This window comes from Lepus europaeus, chromosome 15, assembly GCF_033115175.1.
Source record: "Lepus europaeus isolate LE1 chromosome 15, mLepTim1.pri, whole genome shotgun sequence".
Lineage (NCBI taxonomy): Eukaryota > Metazoa > Chordata > Mammalia > Lagomorpha > Leporidae > Lepus > Lepus europaeus.
Window position 1 is genome coordinate 12,386,094 of NC_084841.1, and position 11,010 is coordinate 12,397,103.

General features: G+C 43.8%; 1 protein-coding gene across 3 annotated transcripts in view; it reads left to right on the forward strand.

The window, feature by feature from the left end:
* The window catches only part of FBXL7 (F-box and leucine rich repeat protein 7), a 452,031-nt gene extending 447,360 nt beyond the window's left edge, over positions 1–4,671 (forward strand). For all 3 annotated transcript variants that reach the window (XM_062212076.1, XM_062212074.1, XM_062212075.1), the window contains one exon: positions 1,373–4,671. In XM_062212076.1, coding sequence (XP_062068060.1) covers positions 1,373–2,109 — 737 coding nt within the window. In that variant the 3' untranslated portion in view covers positions 2,110–4,671. The remainder of the gene's footprint in view (positions 1–1,372) is intronic.
* Positions 4,672–11,010: the final 6,339 nt, after the last annotated feature.

Below are 11,010 nucleotides of genomic sequence, written 5' to 3' on the forward strand. Positions count from 1 at the left end.
CGTGGAAGGCTGTCAGGCTCTGTAAGTCACCCATTCATTCCACATTCTGTGAGCACCACCTAGCACAGACGCAGCAATGAACAGCCCAAAGTCCTATTGCTCAAGAATTTATATTCCAGAGTGAAGAAACAGCGAATAGATAAGTGAACAAATACATATGCAATGCCACTGAGTGATAAAGAGGGCTGAGAACAAACAAGAGATAGGACTGGAGAGTCTGGTTTATACAAGGCAGTCAGGGAAGAGGTGCCTGACAAACGGACATTGGCTGTTGGAACCAAGAAAGTGAGCTGAACCCAGGGCCTCTGTGGAGAACGCCTTTCCAGTGCTCTGAAGCCAGAGACCCCTCGAGGAGTCTAGAAGAGAGGAAGGAGCCATTGGGGTTGGAAGAGTGGCATAGGAGATGAGGGCAGAGAGCACAGGGGTGCAGTTCATCACTGAAGGCCTCATTAGATTCTAGATGTTACATTTGGTGAGATAGATGCCACCAAAGGCATGGTGACAAGATTTGAGTTCCATTTTCTAAGACCCCTGTGGCAGATGTGTCCAGAATGAACCTCAGGGCAGAGACCAGTTGATGAGATAGCGCAACAATCCCGGGGACACTGATGGTCTTCGTTGGCCACGAAGAGGTGAATTGAATTCTGGTCAGCTTGTTAGACTAACAGCCACATGCACTTCTTGTAAAGTTTTCAAAGTGCATTCATCGCTACGGTCTCTCTGCTTCCTCATATATGTCTGTAGTGGAGGCTCATCAACTATTCATCTCCAGGAGGCAAGTCTTGAGATGCAGAAAAATTAAGCCCCCTGTCCGAGGCCATAAACAGTAGACTGGAACTCGGCATGACTCCCAAATCGGAGTTGTTTCTGTGAAACCAAGGCCGTGCCCACCCTTTCTCTCTCATATCTCAGATCTGTGGATCAGGGAGCCACTAGACCATTGCAGAGTGGGAATGAAACTTTTGGGTTTCTGGACATTTCAGGGCCAAGGCACGAATTTTGCATGCAAGGTCTCATTTCTTCTTCATAGTTACCTTGCAAGAAACACGCTCATTCCCATTCTAAAACAAAGAACTTCTCAGAAGGATTGATTTGCCCCACGTTATGTAAGTAATGATAGATCAGGAATTGGAACCTTAATCTTTCTTATTATAGAGTTTGTGAATCCCCTTAAACTAAGCAAAACAAATGGTTAAATAATGTAATGAACATGGGGGAACTCACTGCTGACTTTCCTTCCTGTAGGGGCCAAGACAGACAGTCCAGAGTTGGTACCCAGACTTGGGGAGAGGAGAACGAATGGGTCCTGGCATCCCAGGGCGTCCCTGCTCTCTCAAGCTGCTCTGAGCATGTGTTCTGTCTCTTTGCATAGGGTGCTCCAAGGTGACCTGCATCAGCTTGACTCGGGAGGCCTCCATTAAACTGTCCCCCTTGCATGGCAAACAGATTTCCATTCGCTACCTGGACATGACGGACTGCTTCGTGCTGGAGGACGAAGGCTTGCACACCATCGCCGCGCACTGCACGCAGCTGACCCACCTGTACCTGCGCCGCTGCGTCCGCCTCACGGACGAGGGCCTCCGCTACCTGGTGATCTACTGCACCTCCATCAAGGAGCTGAGCGTCAGCGACTGCCGCTTCGTCAGCGACTTTGGCCTGCGGGAGATCGCCAAGCTGGAGTCCCGCCTGCGGTACCTCAGCATCGCCCACTGCGGCCGCATCACCGACGTGGGCATCCGCTACGTGGCCAAGTACTGCAGCAAATTGCGCTACCTCAACGCGAGGGGCTGCGAGGGCATCACGGACCACGGCGTGGAGTACCTCGCCAAGAACTGCACAAAACTCAAGTCTTTGGACATCGGCAAATGCCCTTTGGTCTCCGACACGGGCCTGGAGTGCCTGGCCCTGAACTGCTTCAACCTCAAGCGGCTCAGCCTCAAGTCCTGCGAGAGCATCACCGGCCAGGGCTTGCAGATCGTGGCCGCCAACTGCTTTGACCTCCAGATGCTCAACGTCCAGGACTGCGAGGTGTCCGTGGAGGCCCTGCGGTTTGTCAAACGCCACTGCAAGCGCTGTGTCATCGAGCACACCAACCCTGCCTTTTTCTGAAGAGACAGCTTTCTTGCGTTGTTCTCACACAAACGGGAACCCATCAAAATGTTTGTTAAAAGCAGCCTATGTAAGCACCAACACCCACTTATAACGGCTCATTCTTCCAGGAAGGTTCTTAGGAATCTGGCTTTTGTGTCTCCTAATTTCTCTTGGGCATCAGAGGTCAAAAAGAAAAGAAAAAGAAAAACCTGGGTGGGGAGACAAATTTTAGTTACAGCAAACAGTGTTTTGGGTCAGATCAGTTGTAGGCAGTGTCTCTTGTCATGGAAGATGTACCTTAGCAGGCCAACTACAGTGTCTTCAGAAGTGCACCTTACTCATTGTCCCCCACCAACTCCCAAAATTCCACATTCCCTCTCTGTCACTTCCCACCCCTCCCCTCCAACAGCAGCACAACAGTTGCGCGCCTGATTCCCTCATTAAACAGCTTGATTGGCCTAAGCCACACCCTTTAATCTCACACCAAGAAAATTTGGGATAAAGAAATGCCATAGCATTTGGCATTTGCAAAGCACTTTCCAAACCTTTGTCAAAGGCCCACTGTTCCCAGAAGCACGGTAGAAACATAGACCTACCTTGTTCTCCCAGCTCAGCTGCTAACAGGCTGCGCAAACTTGGCCAAAGCACTTCAGCTTTCTGGGCTTCTGGCATTGAACTTAAGACCAACTAGATGGAGGATTAGCTTATGCCCATTTCAGAACCCATGGAACAGAGGTGGTCGTAAACAGAAGCACCGTGATGTGCAGCACACAAACAAGCTTCCTTTTTCAAGAGGTGATTCTCCTGAAAAGGTGGCAGGGGCTCTGAGGAGACTGCAGTACCAATGTCATTTCACAAAGCTTCCTGCAGGTCCCTCTGCGCCTCCCCGTGCTCCTGGGTGGTTTCATGGGTGAGCCCATCCCACATTTTCTCATCTGTGCTCCATAGCATGGTTTCTGTGCACAACAGTTTCAGAATCATTTTAGCAAGGCCAGAATGTCTAACCACCACAATACCCAGATCTCCCCGTCAATTTGATTTTCCCTGAGTATTTTCAAATAGGACAAAAGACCCTTAAAATTTTTAATCAACAAGGGAGGCCCAAGGGAACACATGTCCTCCAAAGTTTTTCTAATCCCTCGAAGTACACATGTGGCAGGCATCAGGCACATCTGCCCAGCAGCTGGTCCCAGAGACTCCTTCATTCTCTGTCATTCAGATTGCATTTCCACTTTTCTCATCCATTCATTTCCTTATGCATCCAAATTTCAAACCTATTGGGGTTAAATCCAGATTTGAAGCCTACCAGGGTTAAATTTTTGTTTAATTGTGCAAATTGCCACCTTGTGTGCCTCCCCCACAGTTGTCTGCAAGTTTCCCATCAAAGAATGCCAAGCAGATTTTTTTCCAGGTGTAATTGATGCTCACTCAGAAATGGAAGTGACAACACATTAATAAGGCTGAGATGCCAGTCCAGCAACCAAGCCCTTGAAATAGAACATGAAAATCATTACAAAATACAAATGTTAAGTGGATGGAATTTTAAATGAACCTATTTGGATAGTCTCATTTGTATGAAATCAGGTGGCCAGAAGAAATTCCATTGCTAGTCTTTACAAAATTCAGTTGCCTTGTCTTAGGAAACACATGACTTTTTTCAAATTGTTCTCCAGCCATGCCCCCTCCCTCCTCAACAGTTCCCCTAACCCAGCCCAAAACCTCTGTGTCTTCAAGACAAGTATATCTGATTTGTTTCAGACAAAGCAAACACTGTTCGACAACTGCACTCCCACTGTAGGCTCCTGTGCACACTGTCCTCTGTTGGAAAGGAGGAATTAGAGTGATGATGTGGCATCTGGCCTGGAGGTTTCTTTCATCCATCATGTAAAAACCACAGCCTCCTGTCCACTCAGCTTTACCATCAGCTTAGATGTGCAATCAAAACTCTGCCATGGAGAAAACCAGTTTGGCTAGGGATAGGATCTAGTGATAGCCACAGAGCTTAGAACCATGAAGGAAGTTGAAGGCAGCGTTCTTCTGCTCTGTGACTGGTGATCCTATTGGAAGTTTCAGAATGTGAGAATCACAAAGGACTGTCCACAGCCCCCAGCATTAGGACATCCAAGTGAGCCACGTTAATGCTCCCAGAAGACATGCAATGGCTCCCTGAACCATTCTGAATATCTTTATTGCCACCACCTGATCACATCACCTAAGTAGTCTTCCAACGATGAGACTAGGCAGATTTTTCGCACTGATTGCCCAGCAGATATTGTCTTTCCAACTTTCTCCATTGTTTCCTGCCCCTCCACTCTCCTCTTCATCCATTCTGCTCTTCCTTGGGGTGTGAATCAGTGACAGAGGTTATTGGGAAACAGCTCAGCAGAATTTTAGAGACCAAGCAAAAAAAAAAAAAAGCCTCACTAGGAAATGTATCTGTTTTAAAACATTGCTTCCTTCCTGGCTCTGCTAAATTGAATGCTCATCGTTTTTGTAATTCTAATGTGCAAATCACTGCGTGCTGTATGACTCTAGAAAGCCTTAATTTACTACCACCAAGAAATAAAGCAATATGTTGGTAACCAGGCTCAGCTTCATTTTTCATACCCTTGCCAGAGGAGAGTGGTATTCATGGAGGAACATTCAAAAGCGAGCAGGAAATTTGCTGTACGTTACAAGATGGAGCAAGCAGGTTCACTGCCACTGTGTCCCTTTTAAAGTGGTATCCATGGTTTTGTCTTCTGCCTTGGACCAATGACCTTGGCTTAAAATTTTGTCAGATAAATAAAAAAAAAAAACATACAATCACAGTATAGTTAAGGCCTTCAAAGCCTTCACCCAAACTCTTGGTGTCAGGTGCATTTTGAAATTCATCATTTTGCATATTTTAGGAAGTTGTCTATCAATGTATGATGAGTTCTCTATCAGACTGAAGGGTAACACCCTTAGTCAAATACGCTACTACTTCTGCAGCACTAGATATGACATGCCACACTAAGTAAGGATACTACTGACTTGCACCTGCAAGGAGATTATGGCAACTTGACCTGAAAGGAAAAGTTGTCAGGCAGATGGAAAAAAAGTGAAAAGTCAAATGCCTACTTCTCATCCAAACCAACCTGAGAAATCAATATGGTGACAAGCAAGTGCTGATTGATGACTGGAGAACTTCATCCTTAGCTGGTGAAAAGTTTTAAGAGATGTTAATTTTAAATGTATTTGTCCTGGAACTTCTCCCCCTGGGCCAACTGCTTTAGCAGTTTTCACATGAACCCATGGAACTGCTAATTGCCTTAAGACATTAATTTGAGGTAACCCCATGTAACTGATGACAAGATCCCACGATAAAGCCGGAAGTGAGTTCAATGCAGTGACCCTGAGATTCATGACTTCTTAATCAAAAATTTGTTCACAGAAAAGTGTTTTCAAGAAGTTTGATATCCAAGAGCATACAAAATGAAAGTAAAAAGATTCAGTATTTTTAAGTGGAAAAATAATACAATAAAACTACTACCCATTTTCTGAATTATCACAGTGAAAAGTCATAAAAAATTGTGTCTTTGTTCAATAGTTGGCACTTCTACTTAGTTGAGAGAGAAGTCAATTGGAAGAAATGCTGAACAGTCAGTGGAAAGAAGAAAATGAACATTGAGAGATGGGGTAAATATTGAAGTGAAAATGTGCACACAGAGAGTCTGAAACAAACTTGATGTTTCTCTTGCATTCTGCTGGTGGACTGGTTTCTTCTTTTGAGTATAGACTCCAAAATTTACTGCAGGAGAGCAGCAGCCAGGAAGAGAGCGTGCCTGTCATCCCATGTCTACAGCAGATGCAGATTCTTTTTTTTTTTTTCAAGAGTTACAGAGAAAAGTGGAGAGAGAGAGAGAGGTCTTCGTCCACTGGTTCACTCCCCAGATGGCCTCAACAATCGGAGCTGAGCCCATCCAAAGCCAGGAGATAGCAGCTTCCTCCAGGTCTCTCACATGAGTGCAGGGGCTCAAGCACTTGGTCATCCTCCACTATTCTCCCAGGTGCATCATCAGGGAGCTGGATGGGAAGTGGAGCAGCTGGGACATGAACTGGTACCCACATGTGATGGAGGCACTGCAGGCCAGGGCTTTAACCAACTGCGCCACAGCACTCTCCCCCACCCCCACAGATGCTGATTCTGTACTAGTTGCCTGAAGAGCAACTCAGGCAGGTCTCATTACAACCACCACCAATGGGAAAAGCCAATCCCATGCAGTAAGAAATGCTGCCACTGACTCTCAGATTGGACATACAGTTGCCAAGAATGTACCTGGGATATGATTATTCCACCTCTTTCATATGTGTGCATCTTTATTTCCAAAAGCCACAAGTCCATCTGGGAGAACCCATTCTACTCCTTGAAGTCAGCAGATGAGTTTGCATTTGAAGCCACATGCAATGGAGGAACATCTGCATTTGGGAGCTGAATGGGGCCACAACAGAAGAGTTGTGGCAGCTCCTGCAGGGCTACCCTAGGAAGTATGCGCATCTGGGATTTAATGGACAACTCAAGGAATTTACCTTTAAGCTCTAGATTGTTGCTCAAATGTTAGCAATGAGCCTCATCCAAGTGTCATGGGGTGGCCCTGAAAGATGACTGAGAAAACTAAAATCCTTGACCTAGATATTTCCAAACTAGTTATTTCTATGTTGTAGAATGTTTGCCTTTGTAATGACTGAGCTATTAAGTTTTATTCTGATGAGATCAATATATCCAAATATTGCCTCTAGCCCTGTAATGCTCAGTATATAATGAAGACTGGAAATTTCAGCCTTCCACCAGGAACAGAGAATGCCAAGGAATTGCTGGTCATGTTCTGAAGGAGCAGATAAAGACGGAGCTATGCAACCCTGACTCCTTTCAGAGTTTGTTATTATATGTCAGATACTATGACAGACTACAGATGAATAAGTACAATATCTCTCTTCTAAAGGAAATCAGATCAAGTAACTGTAATACCATAGGATAGGATAGGATAGAATAGGATAGGATAGGATAGGTTAAGATTAGAGGTGTAGAATATTAAAAAAAATAGCATGGTGGGGTTGGCGATGTGATATAGTAGCTTAAGTCTCTGCCTGCGGTGTCTTCATCCCATATTGGTGCTGGTTTATGTCCCAGATGCTTCTCTTCCAAATCCAGCTCTCTGCTTATAGCCTAGTAGAGCAATGGAAGATGGTCCAAGTGCTTGAGCCCTTGCACACATGTGGAAGACCTGGAAGAAGTTCCTGGCTCCTGGATTTGGATTGGCTCAGCTCCAGCCATTGCAGCCCTTTGGGGATTGGACCAGAGGATGGAAGACCTCTCTCTTTCTCTCTCTCTCTCTCCCTCTCTCTGTCTCTCTCTCAAATAAATAAACAAATCTTTAAAAAACAGAATATATGGTGCCAACTAAGGGAGGCAATATTTGATATGGTTAGTGAAGTAATTTCTTTCTACTATTGGTTAACTTTATCAAAACATTAACTATACCAGCTATATGTTGACATTGTTATTGCCTAATACATTAACATTATTACTAATAAGGAAGCACATCAGGTTTTAATATATTTAATGTATATATTAAAAGGATGGGAACATTGTGAGAAAACAACAGTAAAACATAACTTCTTTGACAAACCTTCTAAAGACCATAAAGCAGCTTTCCTGTCCTCGCAGACTGCGTGTGCAGTAGTGTTTTAACCATGGCCATATGCTGCAAAACAATCATGATTCCCTTGATTTCAGTGAGAGGAGCCCCTCCCCCGATGATCCTTCTGTCTTGGATCCAACACGCACACTTTTTGGTGCCACTCTCAATGTTACATACCTGTGGTAGGAAATATCAAACTAGTTGAAGTTTCTCAGTTGACTACATGCCTTTACTGAAAACTAGACTTCATCCATAATTTTCAAAGGACTTGGTGGCCCAAGTGAGATTAATTAAACTGCCTTTAAAACTGCCATGAAGTGGCTCTTACTCGTAAGTTCACTGAGGATGGGTTCTTGGAAACCTCACATTCTCTCAGGGCTGTGGATGTGAAATTATCTACCCACAGCAATAATAAACTAAACAGTGAAAGCCATTAAGAAGTGTAAGAGTGATAGGAAGGCTTTTAAATCCAGTTTCTCTGCAGTCAGAGTCAACAGACCTGGTGACTTCTCCAAGCCCCAGTGTCTCCCAGAATCAGGGCAGGCTTACTAAGCCCATTTCAAATGGGAATGCAGAAGATATCAGAGAGATGACTTCTAATTACAAAGATTAGCCAGTAATTGGTACTTCCCTTTTCTTCAACCTTCTTGCAACCACTAATGAACACAGCCACTTTCCATAAATTAAAAAAAAAAAATACAGGTTTCATATCATGAGTATATTCATCATCTGTGTTTACATTTAGTATTTAAACAAACTTATCATAGCCTTTTTCATTTATGAGAAAGGAGATAAAGGTATAAAACTGTCCCAACTGATAAATAACCATCTCTCTTTTATCTCAAAGCCTTTCTTTTGGAGATGGAGATCAAAGAAAATGTAATTACCTTTGCACAATTTTACATTTCTCATACTTCCAGAATAACTACACAAATGCACTGCATTTCAACTATTCAGTTCCTCATTCTGCAGTCCCACCCCCTAATAATGGAGAAATGTTAGTTTTTTGTACTCCATGGCCACTTAGTGAAGTCCCAAAAGGATCATTTTTCCCAACAAATCCTTGCCTTAGTAGAACCAGAGAGGGAGAACGCAGACCATTTCTCTTGTTCTCTTTTCAACCACACAGGCGAGTGTGTGATTTATGACATAGTTGCTCTATGTGACTGGCATCCGTGCAGCTGACTTTCCATTAGCCAGTCGGGACTGTGGGACTCTGCTTGGCTCTCTTCTATGTTTATAATTTTAAAACACCCAAAGAATAATGACCATGTACGTGCTGGAAGCTGGGGAGCAAGAGACTGTGGATTGAGAGAGAGAGAGAAGCATTCAAACAATGACCTCTCACTCACATAATGAGAAACAGAATCTCCTCCGAATTTCCAAGCTGGCATTGTTTCACTGGTACCATTGCCTTGGGGCTCTTGTGTGTAATGTTTCTTTTAAAAATAGCACACACAGGAAGGCTATGGGAAGTACAAACACTGCCAGGGAGAGCATTAGCCCCCATTCCTTTTAAAACTTGTGCTTCATTTGAAATGCAAGTGGCAAAATAATCCTAAATGTGATCATGTAACCTAGCCACTCCTTTTGTGTTTACAAAAAGAAAAGCCACACATTCTCAGGTGATGAGCGTATTTGTTTCTTTAAAGTCACTTACCCTAAGTTCTTCACCATATGGTCTCAGGGCTTCAGTCACCAATTCTTCACAACCATAGCTTATCCAGGCCAGGAAGAAAAGTTACCTTTCTTATCAAATTTTCTGAATGATGCAGAATTATCATATCTGCAAAGTTTCTCTCCAGGACTTGGGAATCCAGTGTTCAACCTATAAGGATCCAAGCAAAAGCTCTTGGAAAAATTTGGCTGAAAGTCTCCCTTGGTTGAAACTAAGAGGCACGTAGAAATTCTTTACTTGTTTAAGATCTATTTGTTTATTTCAAAGGCAAGCCACTGAAAGAGAGAGTGAGAGACAGGGGAGAGGTCGTCCATTTGGGGGTTCACTCGACAAATGGCAACAATGGCCATGGCCAGTCTAGGCCAAAACCAGGAGCCCAGAGCTCCATCAGGGTCTCCCACATGGGTGGCAGGCATCCAAGTGCTTGAAGCATAAGGTGTCTCTTTCACAAGCTGCATTAGCAGGGAGCTGGATCAGAAGCAGGGCAGCTGGAACTCAAATCAGCACTCCAATATGAGATACTGGCACACCAGCAGCAGCTTAACCCATTGTAACACCACATACCGGTCCCCGGAAATTCTTATGGTGATAGACAATGTAACTTTTAAAACATTTGAAGGTTGTTATTTCTTGATTTTAGTGGTATAAATTTCATGTACTTCATTTTTTATGACGTTTTTTAAATTTCATGTACTTTTTTACACAGGAAATTCAAATGTTATGGAAGATGAAATTAAATGACAAGTTCATTTAAGTACAAAAAAATCTAAAAATCTGTACATAGTTTTCATAATGCACAGTTCTAGGGGCTTCTTGAAATCCTTGTATAGTAGTGATAGTAGAGTTGTCTGTGGTGACTAACGAAATACAATTTCAGGTGTGGGGCCGGGGCTGTGGCATAGCAGGTAAAGCCGTTGCTTGCTGTGCTGGCATCCCATTTGGGTGCTGGTTCAAGTCCTGGCTGCTCCACTTCCAATCCAGCTCTCTGCTATAGCCTAGGAAAACAATAGAGGATTTCCAAGTCCTTGGAACCCTGCATCCACATGGGAAGACCTGGAGGAAGCTCCTGGCTCCTGGCTTCGGATTGGCACAACTCTGGCCATTGCAGCCAATTAGGAAGTGAACCAGCGGATGGAAGACCTCTCTCTCCTTCTGTCTCTCTCTATCTCTCTGTCTCTCTCTCTCTCTCCTTGCCTCCCCTTATCTCTGTGTGTAACTCTGACTTTCAAATAAATAAATACATCTTTAAAAAAATTTCAGGTGCTAGTTCTATATTTTAGGTTTTATAATTTTGGATGTTGTTGCTATATATTTTTTTCACTCTGCTGGAGATGAATCATGAGTTGTGCTAGCTGGGATTGGTCACTCTTATTTCAGAAGGAGGTGTGATCCTACAGGGTCTATGGGATTTGAAACAAATCAGCAGGTGTATTAGTTTACTCTGAATTGCCCAGTCTCCAGTAGAAAGCACAATTTTCAGAGTGTGAGAGATAATTTGTGAGGAACACAGAATATTTTTGGAGATTGTATCAGTCATCACTTTATTACATACTAGAAAACCTGAAGCCGGCTTCTTTA